This window comes from Platalea leucorodia, assembly GCF_965183815.1.
Source record: "Platalea leucorodia genome assembly, chromosome: 2".
Classification (NCBI taxonomy): Eukaryota; Metazoa; Chordata; class Aves; order Pelecaniformes; family Threskiornithidae; genus Platalea; species Platalea leucorodia.
Window position 1 is genome coordinate 119106014 of NC_138824.1, and position 21374 is coordinate 119127387.

At 45.0% G+C, this 21374-nt stretch overlaps 1 protein-coding gene across 2 annotated transcripts; it reads right to left on the minus strand.

Annotated features, from left to right (window-relative positions):
• Positions 1–3268: 3268 nt before the first annotated feature.
• On the minus strand, positions 3269–20121 carry TAGLN3 (transgelin 3). 2 transcript variants are annotated; one of them, XM_082303888.1, is made up of 6 exons: positions 19947–20121; positions 18872–18994; positions 13970–14151; positions 12934–13108; positions 7734–7836; positions 3269–3504 (listed from the first exon to the last, which is right to left on the minus strand). In XM_082303888.1, the coding sequence occupies exons 3-6, from the start codon at positions 14147–14149 to the stop codon at positions 3363–3365; spliced, it is 600 nt and encodes a 199-aa protein (XP_082160014.1). In that variant the 5' UTR covers positions 14150–14151; positions 18872–18994; positions 19947–20121; the 3' UTR covers positions 3269–3362. The 2 variants fall into 2 exon arrangements, with proteins under 2 accessions (XP_082160014.1, XP_082160013.1); XM_082303887.1 differs by lacking the exons at positions 18872–18994; positions 19947–20121 and adding an exon at positions 14576–14647.
• Between the last annotated feature and the right edge of the window lie 1253 nt (positions 20122–21374).

Genomic DNA, 21374 nt, shown 5'->3' on the forward strand with positions numbered 1-21374 from the left:
AACTGGGGCATGGTCTTTCTTCTGCTGGGATGTACCCTATTGCACCAATCGCAAATGCTGATGGAGAAGGAAGGGCAGGGGCTGCAGAAAGCAAGTGGGCTCAAGGGCTCTCTCTAAGTAGCCTCTTCTTTTACCACTGCCAGAGGCAGAGCACCGGGCTAGATGGACCCCTGCTCCCACCAGTAGGTCTGCCTACTTGTCTGATTCAGCTGTGCCAGTGGCTGGGACCTGAATTTGCCCAGGTCCCCTCTGCTGGCTGTAAGGCTGGGGAGAAAATCTGGCAGAGAAGGGGGGCAGGTGATGCCACAGTGTGGCATCAGGGGTACTGAAAATCAGTAACATACCCTGGGAATGCAATTGGCACGTGGCCCTTAAAAACGGTGTTTCCAGGCATACAGAATGGCAGTTCTGCAGCCGAACGGAGTGGGGAGGCCTGGGTCACCAAGCTCAGGTCTGGCTCCTGCAGGCTGCGTCCCCCGTGCGGGTGGCGTGGGGCAGAGGGGTCAGGCCGTCACCTCTCAGACCTCTTCTGGCAAGGCGGTTCTTCCAGCTCCTCTCATCTGGCCGCTTTGTCCACTGTGGCTGTGACCTTCTAGTTTCCATCCGGGGAAGACGGTTGCTGTTGACATTCACAAAGGTGAAATTTCTGGTGGCAGTCATTTGTCTTGCCATCAGCCCGGATTTTCTTAATCAGCTTATTTGCTTGCAGTAAGAAAAACTGCTATTCTCTTCATGTTACACCTAATGTAATATCTAGGGGGAATTTTTGTGTTATACTTTACACTGAGATAATGCTCCACCACTGCTGAAAGCCGAGGTCCTACCCCAGATCCACCACCTGGGGTGGTCATCTGATCCTCTGCTGAGCTAGTTCACCTAAATAACAGAAAAATAGCCCTAAACAGGTAGTAAACACAAAGAAGTGCCTGACAAGAGCACAGTGGAGGAGCCAAGATGCCCTGGCAGGTATAACAGGAGGTACAAGTGGGGGCAGGACCTTTTCAGCGGCAGCTGCTGTAGATCTCCTCAGCCCCAACCACATAACGTGACCTTTACATCACTTCTCTCTTGCTGTGCTCCACAGTGCCTCTGCAAAGCTTGACTGAAGTGGGGAGGTGTTATTCCCGTCCTCCTCCTGACAGGGAGGAGAGAGCTTCATCTGAGCTGGGGGAATCACCCCTTCAGTTTACTCAGTGGTAGAAACTCCTGAAGCCACATCAATCTGTGTCCCTGGCTCCAGGGCTGCTTAGTGGACAACGAACTGCCACCGTGTGTCCACTAGGTTCAAACCCAGACAGAAGTCACCCCTACCCAAGTATGCAGGCACTCAGACAACTGTCAGAATGGATTACCCTTCATTTGTTACCCGCCCAGATATTATGTTTTCAGGCCTTCTTGGAAGTCTGTCATAAATAAAAAAAAAAGCCCACAGAGTTCAATCATCATGTTTCCCTTCCCACTTGCCTATGGGGAAGAATCATAGAATCGTTAAGGTTGGAAAAGACCCTTAAGATCATCGAGTCCAACCGTTAACCTACCACTGCCAAGTCCACACTAAACCATGTCCTCGAGCACCACGTCTACCCATCTTTTAAATACCTCCAGGGATGGAGACTCAACCCCTTCCCTGGGCAGCCTGTTCCAGTGCCCGACTACCCTTTCGGTGAAGAAGTTTTTCCTAATATCTAACCTAAATCTCCGCTGGCGCAGCTTGAGGCCGTGATTGGGCTTTGCGAGGGAAGCTGGCAGAGATAGTTAACAGCAAAAAAACCCTGCAGAGAAAATAGCGTGCATCCCCAAAGCGTATGTGCCACAGAGCCACAGGCAACCTGCGCTGACTAGCAGGTCAACCTGCTCTGGGAAGCTTCTGTGGTGGGATGACTATGCCAAGCAAGTTCTTCTCTTGACTCTCCAGCAAAGTGTCCCAAAACAAACCACCAGCCTCATTTACAGCCCATCACAGGTGAGCATGACATTACGAGCATAAATTATTTGAACTGTGGGTGTTTTTTAGGTCTGGCACTTTTCTTCTACTTCTTCCTTTGCATTTAAAACACACCTTGCTTTGCATTTTGTTTGATATAGTATCAACTATCACAAGGTAAAGCCCGTTCTTGCCTCTGTCTGACGGATTGTCCTCTCATGATAAATGAGTCCGGAGACTCCCCTGCTGCTGGGTGTACTGCGTCTGGCTGGGGTGGAGTTAGCCTTCTCCCCAGCAGCCTGTAGGGTGCTGTGCTTTGGATTCGTGATTAAAGCAGTGCTAATAACCCACTAGTGTGGTGGCATTGCTAGACAGTGCCCGCACAGTGTCAAGGTCTTCTCCCTTTCTCATTCTGCCCCCACAGCTGGGGTGGGCAAGAAGCTGGGAGGGGACACAGCTGGGACGGCTGACCCCAGCTGACCAAAGGGCTATCCCATACAGATGGTGTCGTGGTCAGCAAGAAAAGCTCAGGGGAAAGGAGGAGGCAGGGGGATGACTGTGGTAACAAGTAACCATGATGCACGCTGAGGCCCTGCTTTCCAGGAGGTGGCTGAAGGTCTGCCTGCCAAGGGGAAGCAGTGCATTAATTCCTTATTTTGCTTTGTTTTCACACACAGCTTTTGCTTTCCCTGTGAAATGGATTTTATCTCAAGTTTGCCAGCTGCAGTCAACCCAGCACACTAGGTCAAGCGAAATCTGAGCTAAATTGGGTGGGACTACATGAATCAGACTCGATGGATAATATATTGTTTCTTCTTTTTAGGAAAATACATTGGGTGTGCCTTTAAACAAACACTAAATTCAACATGTAAACACTATAGCAAGGAGTCACTCAGAGTTAGTCACTCTGGGTTAGAGATGAGGCAGATCAACCATTCAAAACACTTAACTCCTCAGCGCTGTACCATACGTTTGTTGGTTTTAATTGCTTTTACGTCCTTTAAATAATGAGTCTAACAGGTATGTTTAATCTGTCTTTATTCTTAGGTCAAACAATATCATCACTGAATTGAAGAACGAGGTTACTGGTTGAGATACAAGTGCTGTGTGAGACAAATATGGAAGATAACACTTTGCAAATAAATTAATACAGAATAATTGTCTTTGCATAGTTCAGAAGTGAAAAGTAGGAGGCAGCAGCGCGCACGTGCTGTAAACTGACACACATCACCACGAAAACCCAAGTGCCTAGATGAATTCTTGCAGCTGCAAATAAAACAAACCAAACCAAAAGTACCCCAAATCTCAGAGAGCACTAACTATTAAAAACCAGGCAGAAAGGGAACTAATGAGCTTTTTTTTTTCTTTTTCTTTTTTTTTTTTTTTTTTAACAGACCATGCGGCAGAAGGAGTGTTTTCTCTGCAGACAGAGATGCTGTTAGATAATCTGCCTTGGCATCCCATAGCCTGTCATACCCGACTGCGATGCTCCTTTGTTGCTGCCCATCTGAAGGCCTATTACGTTCTGTCCCTGACGAAGCTGCTCTTCTGAAAATCCTCGCCGATTCTGCTGTGCTTTCCTGTCCAGATAGACACAAAAAAGCAACATACAGACATGCCGTCATTCCGTGTATGCCCAGAGAGAGGATCATGAAAAGCAATCTGAAATTGGGTCATGTTAACAGACGTTCCCCCTGTAATGCAATATTTCATTTGCACGATCCCATGGGCTGGACACCGCTGGCTGGGCTAATGGCTTTCCTGCAGTTAGAAGTAATGCTCTAGTCAAACCTACAACACTTCAGACCTTCACTGTAGCACTTATTCAAGAACCCCAAGGGACTTCCCCAGCAGCTATGACAGGTAAAATATTTATGTAGTACTGTACATAACATTCATGATAGGATTAATTTGTGTTAAGCCCTATAGCCCTTAAAAGCTGCAGTCCATGGGCTCTGATCAATGAGACACTTACCTGTGCCCTCATACAAGTTGATACCCATCTGGAGCAAGAGCACAAATTGGTATCATTTAACTCAGTGGAGTAAATAAGAGCTGAATGTACCCGGAGGAACAACGGGACAGAGAAGTGACTTGCTCATTTCCGCAGCGCGGACGATGGCTGCCCGCAGGACAAAACAATTGCGCTGTTGCCATTTCCAGATCTCTCTCCTCTAAGCAATAGACTTTGCCCTTTGCACCTGTGTCTTAACTGTATGACAGTCCTTTATCTTCTGTCAAAACATACTGACCACTTTTGTTCGGTGTCCCTGGTCTCAAAAGCCCTTTGGATCAATGAACCTTTGTTGGCTTTTAAAAGGAGCCTCTTTTCCCTGAAAATAGCACTGAGGGCAAAAGTGGCTGCTAAGAAGAAGCACAAAAGTTTGTACCCTGCTGCCTTGCGAGAAACTGTTCATCTTGGATTAATCTTTCATTTACACAAAGTGGGGAAAACAAGTCATTTACAAGGGAGACGGATCAGCCTGTTGCTGCCAAATAAGCCGTATGAATCAGCAGAGCCCCAGACTGAGGGAGGCTTTCAATCAGCCAGGCTCCACTCCCACCCAGGTACAATCTTTCTCCCTGCCGTGTCTGTTTGTCCTGGGATCAGGTTCCCCCGCAACATGGCATCGCGTTACAATTCCCCTTTTCTCCCCACCCCACCACTAGATGAAAATGCTAGATTAGGTGCCTGCTGTGATTGAAAACCATCAACGTGATCCTCTCCGTGAGGGTCTGATCCTGTACCGTGCTGAGCACCCTGGCTCAAGTCCAAAAAAGCACTTAAAGTCTTTGCTAGGCTCAGGGTGTTCAGGACGTGGCAGGAGAAGAACCCACATCTGCGCCAAAGCCCAGCAAAGCAGAAAGGTGAGAAAGACCCACAGAAAACCAGTGCTGACCTGTCCTTTATTGGAACGGGTCTCCAGTGTCACTGCACAGACTATTAAGAGGGCTTACAGAGGCCCATCGCCGGCTCTCAGATCCCACAGCTCTTGCCAGACAGCCTGCTGTTTTGGAGGGAGGCGCGCAGAACTGCGGGCGCCTCAGAAAGCAGCCCCCTCTCTCTGTGCTTAATTTCTTTTCCAGAATCCTTACCCGGGCACCGAACTACTGCCAGGATAGCCACGAGAGGATGTTTTTAGAACTACTCCTATTACCTGATTGAATCTCAGGTTCACTGTGTCCGCCTTTATTTTAATTACAATCCCAGGAACACATTCTATTATTTTTTTTCTTTTTCCTCCTAGAGTTTTCAGCTGTGTTGTGGATTAATTCCACAGGAAGTTGAAATGTAACTACCAACAGGAAAAAAATTAGAACTGTAAAGAAGAAATAAAAAAGAGACCAAAGGGAAATCTGAATATGCTAATAAAAGTTGTTTACATGTACAGTTTGGATCATATAGTGTTATTTTTACCATCATAAGCAGTGCATTTAGTATATGATGGTTGTACAGATAACAACACATACTTGCGATTTCCTTTAGGTTGGTGGAAATAGCCTTAACTGAGACTGTAGAAAAAGAGGTGAGGGCAAGTCTATTCCCCTCAGCATCTCACACCACGTCAAGTCCTGTTTGGCCTGTCTGCCAGCAGCCGGCATCACCCTTACCGCAAACTGAGCCCACCATGCAGATCTGTTAACTTTTTATGCCAGCTTTGCACCAGTGCTTGTGGCAGCCACGCTGCGAGACACCAAAGAGCCGTGGACCCGTGGACCTCGCTAGGGCACGCAAGGAAGGGGGAATCAGGCCTGGTGGGACTGGGTGTGCGAGACACTGGCAATGGAAAGTTAAACGGCTTAGCTCAAGTGTGGGGTTATCTTAATCACTGTAGATCCCTGCATGGATACTTCTATTCCATTTAATCTTGACTTCTTTCAATTTAACTTAAGGTGATTAAGAATCAGCCCGAAAGCCCTGACTTACAACTAACACTGGCTGGCAGCGAGGGGGCTTGATCCGCCTGAATGGATGGGCAAGCTACTCAGAAAACAGCTCCTGATCTGCCATATGTTAATTCCTTATAGAAATAACACCAGTTTTCCTTAAGGCGGTGGCTTTAAAAATGGTATTTCAGGGGCTGCAATAGACATGGATTGGCTGTCCAAGCAGTATGGGCAGGACAGACAGCTAGGGGAGAAGGGAGGTGATCACATTTTCCTTTATGCCAATGAAAACTGTTCCCACCCACAACTGAGAGTCCAGATGAAAATTAATTTTTCCATTTAGGACTTTGTTTTAGTTACATAAAACAAGCCTGTCTGGGTCATAGTGATTTCATGTCTGGTTTATATTAAAGCTTGTAATTGGATTTGAATTTTAAACCCAATTATATTCAATAAATACAAATCTCTTTGTGGACTGCATTAAGTTAATTTAAACTAATTTTATATGAAGAATGCATAGAAGTTTGCACTTATTCACCTAAAATTCACATCTCCCTTAGCCTCAGTTAAACCAGCTCAAGGTTTAAGACAAACCAAATGAAGGTTGCTTTGCTTTTGCTGAGCCTCACCTGGGCATCAGAAAATTCAAGGAAACCTAAGACAAGCAGCCAACGCTCTTTTTGCTAACACGCCTCAGACATTTCGGCACAAGAAACACTCCTGGATGGCAGAGTCTCCTGTCAACAGTGTGCCTGTGGGGCAGGAGGGCTAACGGCGGGCGGGAGGATTTCCTTTTCTTCCTGTCCCCGCTTCTCAGCCTCCCCAGCCAAAACAAATGGAGTGTTAGAGCAAATAAACAGCTTTGCCAAGACAGAGAATTCTTCACAGCTAAGTGGTACTCCTCAAGAAAAAAGATGACTAGGAAAGGAAATCGGTTTTGGTTTGATGAAAAATGGAAAGAGGCTTCATGCCTTCTCTTTGCTCGGTAAAGGGGTCACTAAAGCGGGGTTTGCAGACACCCATGAGAGCCATGCCTTCGTTAGCCTTTTGGTCTGTTATCTGATGTAGGCAAAAGTACGCTTTTCCTGCCAGCTGCTCTTAGGACACACACACCTGCGTGGCTGCAGCCATTTTCGTTCCCTTTTCTTCATAAGTGGCTATAGAGGATTAGCTGAAGCTGCTACATAGACGAGTGTCATCAAAACTGGTGGCTGAATTTCCTAAGTATCGTTGCACTCCTTCTAGGGAATAAGAGTCAGGGATAACGTCCGCGGACGAGAAAATTATGTCTCGTCTTCAGCGGTCAGCGTGGGCCCCTCACGCAGCAAGATGGATACGCTACGAAGGCGCCTGGAGCAGGATGCTGCGCCGCTCCCCGCATGCGCTACCGAAAGCCAACCATCCAGCAGGGTCCCCACGCGTGCACGCACACGTCCACACCAACACACCTCTAACAGCCTCGTTCAAAAGGAGGAAACCAGAGCTGGAGCCATGGGCGACGCGCTCCTTAGCCGCGGTACCAGCAGTGCTGTCCCAGCGCCGGGGCGGGAGGGACACGTAAGGGGTGGTGACGGGGGCTACGTAAGAACAGGCAGCAGCGTGGCTGCGCAACACAGCTCCCACAGGGCTCCTCCCCAGCTGCCCTGGTGTAACTTTAGGCTTTACCATATCTTGGTAAGACGTGGGCCTAGCAGTGATGCTGACAAAGATGGGAATCAGTGAAGGGTAGAAAATGTTGCTGCCTGGTTGGGTCTTTGCTTCCCTCCTCTAGACTCCAGAGAGAAAAATCTCTCCATTACAAGGAAACTTTGGAAAGATTTTTCCCTTCCTTTCCCAATAAATTTCCTTAAAGCCTAAAGGCAGACGATATTACCAGCTTCCTGGAGAAGACAGCTCTGAGCAGCTGCGCTTTGGACTTTACCTGTGAAACCAGGATGGATCCCCTTTGTAGCATCCGTCATCCTTGGTGACTGCCAAACTGCCTAGAGCCATTAAGGTTCTCTGCACTGCTGCCATGTCCTTCCCTAGAAAGCCAGACGGTGAAATTAATATAAGAAATCCTTGCACAGCAAAGAGCTTGGCACACTGATAAACACTTTTATCCAATGTATTAACTAATTCCCTCAGCTCCCCTGAAAAAGTGCATTAATAGCATTATAAATGCTACTTTACGTTTGCTGAAATGGAGGTACTGACATGCAAGAGCTTATTAAAAGTCATCAAAGGGACAGCATTAAAGCAAAACTTAACAATTCAGACATTTCCAGGTTTCCAGGCCTCTGGCTATTTGAATGCCTTCCCCCATACTATTTTAAGCCCTTCTAGATAGTCCTTTTGGCAAAATGTTCTCCTAAGAAGAGATCACTTTGGTGTACAAAGAACAGGAATATACTCAGTAAAACGTGGCTGAAGAAGAACAATGTGGTAAGTAACTGTGCTGTGTCTGAGTTTCTTCACCTGTAAACTGGTAAGGCTGATCCCACCATTAAACCCCTGGCCATTCCAGACAGCCCCTGTGCTAACAGAGCTCACGGCAGTCCTGGAGAGGTCCTGTGCGGTTAACTCGCATCAGCCCTTCCCAGTTTACCCATCAAATCACCTTCCAGATCCTTCCTACAGGCTTCCTTTCTCAGGCTGCCAAAAATCAACGCTCTGCAGTTTCATACCTTCAGTTCCTGCCATCCAGTCCTCTGTTCTTCCACTTTCTCACTCCCTATGTTCATTCCTCATTTCAAAAAGTCAGGGCTCATCTCATCTTTAGCCAAGTAATAGTTACGTATCTGGTCATCACTACTTCTTTAGGTTCCCTCCATAAACAACAGTGAGAGAAAAGCTTCTCAGGGGACAATTTATCCCATCTGTATTGAGAGGGGTGAACTTGCCTATCACTTGCTTAGAGGTACACCTTCCACCTAGCTGAAAATTCACCAGGCTTCCAGGAGGGTACCTTACACCTTTGAAGTATAAGGCTCATTTTCAATAGAGGTTTACATTTTAAAAATGGTATCCCCTCCTCCTGTCTCTCCTTGCAAAATTAGGATAATAAATAAATTTTCCTTTTTGGCCAGCATCTTTTGTTGATTCCTCCAGTGAGTTAAAAAAAAAAAAAACAACACAGAAATTTTTAAAAAATTAAGATCACTCCTTTTTTCTTAGTTCTTCCTCTGCACTTTGTCGCTTCATGTAAAAAGGGCAGGGATCATAAAATATCAGTCAGACTCTAACTCATTATCCAATCCAGACGTGGTAACTTTTGGAAAACTTTCTAGCAAATATGATTTGCAGCATGTATTTCCAATTGTGTGAGGTGGTAAGTTGTTGAAAATCTGTCTTTTGCCTCTCCCTTCTTCTGAAATCCTTCCATAACTGTTTCTATGATTCCCCTCCCTTTCCTTCTGTTCTCTTTCCTAAAATAATTTATCTAGTTAACAGATCTGATTTTGACTGTAAGTAAGTTCTTCACATGGGAAAATAAGTAATTCATAAAAACGTGAGATACTAGAGACATGATGACGGTAACAGATTTCAGAAATACCTCCAGTGGACCAATATTAATGGAAATCGCTGTAGACCAGCTGGAGCGTAGAGGGACGCGAGCATTGCACATTCTGTGTTTATGCTATGCATCACCCTGACTATAGGTAGATGAAGTTCAGGGCTCCGGTCCATACAAACCTAAATGCGTAACATGCTGGCCGAGGTGACGAAGACACCCGAAAGCTGAAAATGTCTAGCAGCTTCCAACTGTGGCTGTCATACAGCCTATTAGAGTTTATAGCAATCCTGTCTGCAGGGGACCATTTGCTCAGCAAATAAACTGTCAGCTATCCAGAATCCTCGTTTTACTGTATTTTTTAATGCAAACTGCATCAGACGGGGTCCTTGCTTAAGAGAGGGCAGCTGAAGAGCCGGCATCCCACAGGCGCACGTACACAGGCACACATGGAAGAGCGCGAGGCAGAAAGAGTCGGAGCTCCCCGAAGCAGCAGATGGACCATATGCTGTAACAGATGCCTGATGCAACGTCCTTGGGATGCCTCCTATATAACAAGGAGTGCGGGTGACTGACTGGGATGAAGAGGGATGCGAAGAAGGATTTAAAAGTGAATGAGCTGAATAATGACGGCAAGCGCAGAAAAAAAAAGAAAAAGAAACAAAAGACGGGTAGCAAAATATGATGCCCAGCCTCACGCAGCCATCTGGCAGCCCCCCCCACGCTGCACTCAGCTCTGCTTTATTTGTCAGCGGCGAGTGGGAGACGCTGCAGGGAAAAACAGACCGAGTGGGAGCCGAGGGCCACGTGACAAAACAAAGCCGCGGCCAGGGCCCCGCTTCGCGGAGCCTCCTCGCTGCGTATGGAGGATGCTGCGGGCGAGGGAGACCCCAAATCCGTGCGGTCTTGTGACATTTGCCCTCTTCCAGCAAAGGATACAAGGGGCTTGGTGGTCAGCATAAAAAGGGCTGTGAAAAATTTTAAATCTCCACTGAGGAAGCCAGTGTTACTGCAGCCACCTGACAGAAGGGATCACACGCATTCTCAGAAGCCAGGCTTGACTCTGGCATTGCAGAAAATTGTGGTCAGCGCCTTGCCTCAGCTCTGGTCCTTGCTCATTGACAGCCATGTGGGCCGCCGGCCCGGCTCCAGCCCCGGCCTCCCTGGATCAGGCCGCCGGGACCCACGCTGATGGCGGTTCTTCTGCATCTTCAGCGCCCGCTGCAGCGCGCTTGGAACAGCAGAGCCCCGCAGAGGACCTTGGCACTGGCTGTGCACGGAGGAAGGGCCCTCTGGTCACTGAGGCTAAGCCTCTCTCTTTGGGGGAAACCTGGCTGGAAGCCGCCTTCTCCAGGTCCAGAAAGGGGAAGGTTTGGACACAAAGAGACAGAACTGCTCTGCACAGTATTCCTGAAATGCTGTTTTGTAAGGCTGAACAAGTACCCAGAGGTACAGTTGCTTCTTGCCTGCCTGGAAAATATACTGGGGAGGCACCTGCAAAAAACAGTGAACGTAATATCTGGGGCATGGATTAGGGAAAGCTGCTAGCACAGTACATTTATGTAAGAAAGGACCAAAAGAGAGGCAATACTTCTCCTGGACCAAGAAGTCGCAGAGGTGAAGAAAAATGCACCAGATGGACTGAGTGAGTTTGAAACAGCCAACAGCAGATTGCGTCCTAAAACATTTTCATTAATCATTACTAAGAATTTCAAAGCAAAAGCCCTCGGAAAACAATTAGTGCCAGAGAAAAGCTGTTTTTCAGTCACACATACTTTTCTTTCCCTATAAACATACATTGACATCTCCTCTCTTTCTGAAGAGGTTATGGCCTGAAGTATAGGAGCGCTGCAATTATGAAACAGTGAAAAAGAGACTGTCCTTTCTGTCCAGCTAATGCACGCAGGTTCAGATGATTCAGCCCTGAAGCAGCACAGATGCTAGAGGTCAGAGTTACGGTTAGACACAAAAAGCTCGCAGTGACTCACTGCTGGCGAGACACACTGCTTCATCTCAGCACCGAAATGAGCAGCAGGAGGGATGAAAAGGGAGTGGGAAAGTGAGGAGACACAGATTAGTTTCGGGAAGTCCTAAAATAACAGTGAAGAAAAGTCTTGTATGTCTCCCTCCTAGGCTGAGAGCTGTGTTTTGGCTTCCTGTCCTCTGGAAGTTACCAGCTTTTTTCCTTACATCTGTTGAGAAAAGGTGATGTGTGAAAGGAAGAGAAATGAGGAGAGAGCCACCATCATTAGGAGCTTTTTGTCTTCAAAGCAAGTCCTTTTCATCCCAAGGATCAATGTACCATACTTTCATTTGCATGGTGTGAAGCCATTACGAGATGCAAAAGACTGCAAAGAACAGCATCTGAAATAAGCTATTATCATCCCTCACAAGATAGATGGAGCTTCTCTTTCAACAGCCTGCTAGGCTGAGAGGGGGGAGGGTGTTACTCAGGGAAGTGAAAATCCCTTCCTTTAAGACAGTTAAAGGTAGACTGGATGAAACACTGAAGACTGAACTGGCAGAAACTGTCCTGCCCTTGTGCCCAAAGACAGGATTTGTCAGGCAAATCTGGCACCCTGAGAACATTACAGATCGCAGGAACTCCAGCTGTCAGAATGTCCTTCCCTTCCAACCTGTCCACAAAGAGCTACCTAGTCATTCATTCCTCGCACTGTCCTTCAGAGGAGCGATCTCTTTCACATATCCCGACAGCCTGTGAAAACAGACCCCACTTTTTTGCTCCTTCTGTGTTCCTACACAAACCAGCTTCCTCAAGGGATTGCTTTCCTCTTTCCACTGCGTGATTCTCATGGCAGGTTTTTGATGCTTTCGCTACCCTGCAGCTGTCCTTGTTTTGAGCCTTCACACAAAGCGTTTTGCATCACCTTGTCCAGAGAGATGCAGGATACACAGTGTATTTGGCAAGAGCACGGGGAAGAGATGCACCACCACCGAAGCGGGCAAAACCAGCCACAGGAACGCACAAATGACTCAGCTCTTCAGTTTCCACTTCGAGCATGGGATGGAGATAGCCTTCACCTGGGTTACTGCAAAACCACAGGGGCACGCTGAATTTTTTTGCTGTTGCCATAGTGACCTCTCTAAAAAGACTGTATCCTTAGAGAGAGATGCTCAGCTAGCATGGTGTTAGCAGTGAGTTTTGCTTCTCGCTAGTCATAAATGAGCCCTCATAAGCTCCACAGAGGCATATATGCTCCTGGGAATGCATTTTACAGCTCTAATTTAAGCTTTGCTTATAATTTGAGAACGGCAATAAAATTTTGTCATCAGAAAATAAGGGTTTTCTATGTTTGCTATTAGAAGCTATTTACTTGGAAATAATTAGCATAGAAAACATTTGTTTTACTAGGTCTGTGGATTTCTATCAGAATGATGGCTTTTGGATAACATATGAGCTTGGAAAGGCTCCGTTATGCCCTCAGGGCAATGTAAATCCCTCAGAGGAGATAATGCACCAGGGGAGGAACATGGTAATGAGGTAAGGCAAACAGAAACAAAAGATAATTACATTAGAGAATATGCCTTAGACAAAATGCACCATTACAACACATCAAAGCAAAGTAAAATGAAGACTGCAAGCTGACTTCCAGTTTATTATTTTTACCTTCCCATAAATCCACTGTCTGGAAAATATCTGTTGTTCTTACTCCGTAGATTTCAGCAGCTTTTAAGAACTGCGAAATTTGTTCCATCTGCTTGAAAGCCATTTTTGATTCAGAGATCTTTGCAATGGGCTCATTTCCCTTTGGATGTAAACTGTTTATTAACTTGCATAACAGCTGAGAGAGAAATACAGAAATAAAATTAGAAAGCAGTCACCAAACCAGGAGGCAATTTCTGCACATGAAATGATGCTGCAAAATGCTTTTGACCTGGCCAGTTTCTGTCAGGGACATAATTTCTTCAATTAAAAAAACAGAAAAAAGCGAATCGATAATATTCAAAGTATATCAGAAATGCATTAAAGCTTTCATTAACTGATGGCAATAGCCTGACCACATAAATCCTAATCTGCTAGAAACAACAAAGCAATCACTGGTAAAGGTTATGTAACAACTGACAGAGAAGAAACCACATGCCCGAGCCAAAAAAATAAGCAATGTCAATTGAAATATTGTTAAAGTCACTTTGGCGGAGATTCAATGATTAGCGTATTCTTACAGCCCACTGCAAACAGCAGCATCTGCCTGTTGTTCAATAAACCAATGGAATACAATGTTTTAGCTACAGAATTATTCCCAAGAAGAAAACAGTTATGACATAATCCAATCCTTCAAATTTTCTGCATCTCTTCACCTTTCCTTGTCAACACTGATTATTTCTTAAAAACAAAAGTATACATCTGATTTGAAAACAGATCTCATTTAACTGTATGAGAACAGGTGCTGAAGAAATGAGTCATACTCATATATAACATGCATGACTCATAAGAATCATAAGTACTGTGCTAATCCCAGTGGGCTAGTAGAATAATTATTTTCTGATATTAAGATTCCTGGTCAAAAGGAAATAAATCAGACGCTAAGATATCTATTTATGCACTGGCCATGAGCTCTGACCAATTTAGCTAGATGAAGACAGAAAATAAGGACACTGTGCATACAAACCCATGCCAGTATGCAACTGGACAAAACACTTACCGTTCCATCCATCAGCCAGGTCTGAAAATGTTGCCTTCCAGGAGGAGGGTGCTCTATCTGTTCTCCACACTGTACAATAATCCAGTTCACCAGCCTAGACTCTAATTCCGGGTCATATTTCTGTTCAATCTTTTCCTGAACTTCTCGGCTTAAGCCATAGCTTGGTCCTCTGTTAGCCATCTCTGGAACCAAAGCAGAACTTACTTAGTGGGTCGAGTCCTGATCTGCCGCCTTGAAGTACGCACCGGAAAATTAAAGAATAAAAGAGTGAGCAGCCTGCCCTATACGTTAGACGGTTGAACAGATGTTCATCAACACTGAAAGTAGCTGTACGGCAGCGGGTATAGCTGTTCTGCAGAACAGGGGAGGGATCAACGAGGGAATATCCTTTTCCAAAAGCACAAACCGGCTACATCATCTTTTTTTTAAAAAGAAGGAAAAAACAGAAATCCCCCCTGCCCAACCACAAAAACAGAAGAAAAGCAAGATTTTAAAAAGAATAGGCTTTAAAGAGAGGCTTCTGCTATGTTTACAGAGAATACAATAGAATTCTCAGATCAATGTTAAAGCTGCCTGCAAATCCAAAAGCACTTTAAAATTGCCTACCTAATACTTGCTAATAAGAAGGAGGTTGTGCATGGGAGCTCAAGCAATCCGATTAAAGATGCAGTCAGGGTCTTCCTCAGCAGAGATGCAGGGACAGATATCCAGAGAGCAGCAAACTGAAAAGCGTTGATGAATTTAAGAGACGAAGGCTGCCACAATGCCCTGCTGCTGCTGCAGCATCGTGGTTTGAAGAACAGTGTATTGATTTGATTTTCCTCACATATGAGGAGGGTCAAAGCAGGGGCGTTGCTAAGAGCCATTAAAGAGGCCTGCCTACTCAGTCACAGCCTGGGGATCCTGTTTATCTCGCCCATCTGCAGTCTGTTTTCAGGCATGTTTCCTCAGCCTTGCGCTGCTCACCCTGCAGGCTCCTTTTACTCCACCTAGTCTGCATCAACCCGAACTGCACGAAGCATCCCCGCGCCAGATAGTTAGAAATACAGAGGGACTTCGCCAGACTTCACTCTGCTAAGCGAAGGTAACAGAAATTACTACACATCTCGCTTATTTTTAACCACAAAGGAGAAGCAAAACCTTTTTCTCCCTGTTCTGCATCATGATGCTAACAGGCTCAGAGGATGAAAAATAATTTCTCCTCTTCCCTGTTCAAGTGCTGACAAAAAGTTTCAAAGAGGCGGCAATAGGATGAAAAGTCAAGGAAGAGAAGGCAAGTCGTAGAATATTATTATCATCACTCTATCGTTAGTATATATTAGGCTATCAAATGGTGCAATAGTGCCCTGAGAAAACAACTTGAACCAGTAAAAACAAGGGGAAATCACCAAAAACTAGCAAACCTACTATAGGGCACAAGGATCGTATTTTCTGCTGGCATGAGTCAGCATACCTCCAGTGACAGCAAGGGAGCTACGCCCATGTACGGTAGTTTAAATTTTGGTTATACCACTGCAGTGGTGGGAGGGGAGAGGAGGAAAGTTAAGACAAGAGACTTTTCTTCTGGTCTGATTTGTATAGATTTATCCTTTATTAAATAAAATAATTTTGCTCCTCTCTGAGTTGCACCAGACTTTGCAAATGTCTTTTATCCATGCTGTATTAACCACCCTGCTACGAAATAGTTCCCTTTTGGCAAATTATTCATGTTCAGCTTGATATGAAAGGAGGCTGATAAACCTGAGGTGGATTCACGATCAGCTTGGCCAACAAAAGTCCTTCTGCTGTATTTAAAAAGAAAAAAAGGGGGACAGGAATACAGCTCCTTGTATCTCTCTCTCATCCATTACTTTCCCATTTTAAGACCATGAATCCTCAGATTTATACTGCTTTGGATGCTGCTGGGCTTGAGCAGACTCAAGAGATGAAAAATTTAATAGATGACCTAATTCATTGCTGTCCTCCACAGGCATTTGATTTAGTGCTTTCTCTTCTCTGCACTGGTAGTTTTAAAACCCTATGAAATACTTGATTACACAACTTGGAGCACGCTACGTGACAGGGCCACCACTCGAGCACTTTCCATCCCAGCGAACACGCTGTTGAAGGCACAGCAAACGCGCAGGAACCGAGACTGCAAACCAAGCCTAGAGATCAGAGGAGGAGTGAACTGCAGCCGCAACAGCGAAAGGCAGCACATGAATTTGACGTCCTTTCCATTCAGGCAACTGTTAAGGGCTGAGCCTTACGCTCTTTGGCCAGTCCCACAAAGAATAAGAAGCTTTATTTTGCACTTTCAGATCTTTTTGCGTTCTTCTGTTTAGAAGGGAGCTACCGAGGCTGCTTGGCTGTTTCTGGTCACACCAGGGTGTTCAGTGCTCGCTGGCAATGAGATTTCATGAAAGGCACCTATCTTTGCATCAGCCTCTGACTCCGTTTCCTAACTTGGGGGCAGGGTTGGGTAATTTAACCCTCCTAAGCTGCAGGGCAGAGGTCTCCCCCTTCACAGATGTTGGCTATGCAACCTGTTCTCGAGGGACTGTTCCATACTGTGAAAGCTGAAAAGCAAGCTTGCCCATCAATATCAATTTTTAATAAGGCTTTGAAAACCAGGAAAGCTGCAGATGATTGGAAAAATGCCAGCCCCCCTCCCCCCTCAATATTTCCAAAGTACGAGTAATCAAATCATAAGCCTGCTTCTGTGCCACCAATCCTGGGAAAAACAACGGAATGAATTTTGTTTTTAAAGCGATAGTGTTGATGCAATTTACTAAAAGCTCTGTAATACATTAGAGTTGGCTACTGCATGACACCTTGATTAGGGAACTAAACTGATTCCGAAACAACATGACACATTAAAGAGAGTAAAGCTGACTAACTAGTAGGTCCTATGACTGTAACTGAAAAATCATTAATGATTGTGTACATTTGCATTCAGTTTATACAAGAATGTGTTCCCAGGCCTGAACTATTTAATATGTTATTAGAAGTCACAAAAAAAGCCCAGACTCTGAAGAAGATCCCAGCTCACGCAAGCTGTGGTGAGTAAACAACAAAGACAAAGAAAATTCCTTGAAAGCAGTCTACCTGGAAGCAGGCAAAAACGTGTCTCACTGCATCCAAAGTCTAGCCGTGCTCAGAGAAGTGCTTTTCAGACTGTAGCACTCTGTCCTGTGAAAAAGCAGACGTTAAAAAAAACGCAGAGGGTGATGGAAGACAAGCAGGTGGGCACAGACGCTGGGTAAGACACTGCGCCCGAAGGGCTTGGCTGCATAAAACGTGGGAGGTGCAACGGCAATGGGAATGTCATACCCACTTCTGGCAATCACTCTCCAGAAAAAGTGGTGAAAGAACGAACTAAATTCAAATAGTCAGTCCAGTAACCAGAGGATTGAAAATTAGAGCCTTTACAGTAACCACTTCAGAAGCATTATCTGTTTAGCTGAGAAGTTAAGAAATGGCAAGCACATGTGGCTACAAAGTAAAGAAGAACTGAAGGAACTCGAGTTCCTTCTGTTGGACATAGGCATATGAAAGCCTGATGGCTAGAAATGTGATGTGGAAGAAAGGGGCAGTAAAGGTACTACCATTAGAACACTTCACTCACTGCTTCCAATGGATTTTGTCCTCTTATTTTTCTTGGGAACACAAGATTGGAACTTCTGATTAAAAAGAGAGATGAAGCTTGGATCCTTGAAGTAGGATTTCATGCCTGTAATCGCTATGGCTCATCTTATGCTTTCAGATAATCACAATATTACCCTATAAATTTAAAAGTCTTTGTAAATCTATAGACAAATGCTGCCAACAGCAACAAACCCGACATTAATCAGCTCACTACCCACGTTTAGATCCAGGGTAACTCAATAGCTTTCCACGTCTTCCAACTGGAACACAGATGGAAAAGTAAAACTTACCCTGCTACAGAGCAACCCTTAACCTTTGTTAGATTTGCTGTTTGGCAATTCATTCCTTAGAAAAAGCCTGGTATTTCAGCCATCCCAAAGCACTATCTTTCAAAGTATGCTGGGTCAATTCCCATCAGACAAAGCTATCCAGCAATTAGAATAACTGGGAAGTCCAGGCTCCATTTCCCAGGTCTGCCACTGTGCAATAATGGACCTTTAATAACTAAGCTTAAAAAAAAAAAAGAAAAATCAGGAAATTTTCCAAAGCTGTAGAACAGTTCACAGCACCTCCCTTCACAAGGAAACTTCTGAAGGGCTGCTGGAGGATGCTCCCTGCATATATGCCTACGCCGTGATGCCACGTTTTCTAGAGTTGCAGAGAGGATGCTAAGGTTCAATACAAGCTCAGTACAAGTACAGCGCCTTTTTCAGGGAGCTGCAAGGCCAGGTAAGTGCTCTGCAGACCCTTGGTGTTATTCATGGCCTTGCTTTGTCATAAGATACCTGGAGACGTTCCACACAAGAGAACTAGTCAGACTAGGGTAAAAAAGAAGCAATTGGAATATTGCCATCTTTTTAACTGTGCAAACTGGGCGGCAGAGATATCGGAACCGGGGGACAACATTAAGTTTAAAAATTCTAACTTCCCCATTAATGTGAATTCTAAAATCTAGAGCCTTGAAAACAGAAGGTGCTAGCTTAAGCAAGTATCTTCTCTTTCACCTGCAAAAGGGTTTCTTTGCCAGCTCTGAAGACGTGAAGCCCCAAGCAAGTGCGTACTTTGAACACTTCAAATTTGGGATTAAAAGCAAAGTAATTCCGGAAGGAAGGAAGGAAGGACGTTCCTATCTGTGGGACAGAACAGAATGCACTGCCACTCCAGTCTGCAGAACGTGGCAGCTCCTCGGGCTGCCATGCCCAGAAGTGTTTCTGGGATTCATAAGTCATTGACCACCTTCCAGGCAGCTTGCCAGCAGAAACAGTTACCACTTACCACTGGAAACCAACTCCTGTGGATATAATTGACAGCACTCCCCATATTGAAGATGACCTTGGAGGTAAATTGTGCATTTTAATTCTCCGGATCTTTTAAGTCTTGTGCTGGATTGACAGGCTCCTTGAAAGAAAGCCAACACATTTCATCACATCAATTTTTTATCTGTCCCCAACAAAAACAGTACCTTCTGAGAACCACCTTGGTTTGAAAATTATGCATTGCAATACACATTTACCAGAAGAACAGAAAAGAAGGAACATCTTTATTTCACTGAAACATAGGTCAAAACAGACAGCAAGATTTACAAATAAGCAAACAAACAAGATCAAATCCCCAACTAAATAAACGCTGCTTCTTATGATTAGGGATTTAGCTTTGCTGTCAGGGACTTTTTCAAGAGTTACTGTCCTAAGGACTAGCACGCTCTGGCACACTTTCTGCCAGCAAACCATATTCAATACAGAAGGAAAGGAGAGGATTCTCATAAGGCCCAGACCTGATCCCAGGCAGCCTGTGTCCGTCGGGGATTGCTTTTCTAGGACCAAAGTCTGGGCAGGCCATTTACATCACTCCAACCTTTGAAGCGTGCTACCGTTCGGCATACCTTTGCCGCAGACAGGAGCACCTGCTTCCACCGACAGGCAGCAGTGACCTTCTCACGTTGCCACGTGGGAGGCAAGTGGACAACATGGTGCAGGTCAGGGGGGCCCAAAAGAACACAACCTTTCACATGCTATCCTAAAAACATTTTAAATTGGTATTTTAGTTTCAGAACCAAGCGACTGGAAGTTTTAGCAGCTGTCATTCACTTTTCGTTCCAAATATAAATGCAGAGCTAGTCGAAGCTCGTTGCCAGACGTAAATCAAGACACTGTAGCAGGCTGAGAACATGTCTATTCCTCAGCCGTGAGCAGATCACAAGCTACAATTACGGCGTCACATGGAGGACGCCCATTTCTCTTTAATGGCATAGAAGCATTGGACCATATAACATACATATGCAGGACTTGAAAGAGAAATACAAGGTCAAGCCTGCAACTAGACTGCAATAGGTCCTGTAATTTAGACTTACGCGTAACATCGCCAAGGCTGTAACTAACATTCTTCTGTTCTAGGCAAACACGTATTGAAGAGAGATGAGGTCCTACAGTCACAAAGTAAATCTGAGCTATAAAAACTGAGCTACGAGCAGTAAATCTGTGAGCAGTGTATTTTTGTCCTTCATCTCTGTCTCTTCTTCCCAGCCGTTAGAGTAATCTCTTCCCCTAGAAAACACCTGCCAGGAGAAAAGCAACACACACAGTGGCATCCAAACCATCTATGTAGCAAGCTGCCTGCTATCAAACAGAATAGCTGAGTTCCCTCTGCCCCTCCTGACCCTGCTGGGCTTGAGAACAAGGGCAGAAGAGCGAGAGCGTGCACCGATTTTTGGTATTTCTGTATGCCCTCCTTACACAGTTGTTGAATTTTCACCAAGCTTTAGTGAAATTCTACATTCTCACACATCTAACTGAGTTTGTAGATCAGCTCAAAGCAGAGATCGCTGATCCTGGAGACAGGTGAAACACGTAACCCTCTTCTATTTCCACGGAAGCCTTTAACATAATTTTTAGCAGTTGTTAAAAAAAATCTGAAAGGGTAAGGTCGGCCTCTCTATAGAGGCACAACTGAGGAACTTAAAACCCAAGGACGTTCAAATCTCATTATTCCCCAGGACACGATTTTCCCTCCAACTTGTTTTTTCCCCTCTCCCCCCCAGAGGAAGGGACAGGGGCCAAGGAGAAACGACAAGCACAGACCTAATGCAGCGACTGACCAAGGCACCCGTTCAGAAAGTGTTGTAACTCTGTATTGCAGTACGACTAGAGCACTGAAAACATTTGAGCAGCTGCAGACACACAGCTGGTTGAAAGTTTCTCTCTAAGCACATTTTAATTCGATATGAAAAGTATGGTACCATAAATCTCTTAGCCCCATTGAATAACAGAGTGTCCAAGAGAGCACGCAGCCAAAATTAACATAAAAATGAAACCGCAGGAGGCAGCTCTTCTAAGGCCTATCCAGCTAGGTTTTTTTGTGAACACTGCTTTGTTTGCACTTAGTGTTGATGCAAGAGAAAATAAGTTAGCTAAACTGAAACTACATGAAACACTTAATACCATTTAACTCAAAAAAACCCAAAAACCAAAAAAACAACAGCTGGTGTGTAATAGAAAGCCAAATAACAGAAGAGACAGAGCAAGTAGAATACTTGAGAAGACAAAAATACGTGTATAGAAAACTGCATTAGTACAGCTCAATATACACTGAATAAGAGCACTTGTTTATTAGGAAACAAGTTGAATAAGCTTTAGAGACTCTTTCAACACATATTGGTCTATTGCAGAGTTTAATCCCAAACACAGGAAAGCACGCCTCACCATTTTCTTCCTTTCTAGGAGGCAGAATAGTTTGTTTCACAAGTTAAGTCTCAAGTAGTTTGATTTTGCGACAGATCTGA

Coding starts and splice junctions, on each gene's coding strand:
- TAGLN3 (XM_082303888.1), bottom strand. CDS start 14,149: ATGGCTAACAGAGGACCAAGCTATGGCTTAAGCCGAGAAGTTCAGGAA. Junction 13,109..13,969: donor CCTGGCTGATGGATGGAACG/GTAAGTGTTTTG, acceptor TTTCTCTCTCAG/CTGTTATGCAAGTTAATAAA. Junction 7,837..12,933: donor GACAGTGGATTTATGGGAAG/GTAAAAATAATA, acceptor CTGGCTTTCTAG/GGAAGGACATGGCAGCAGTG.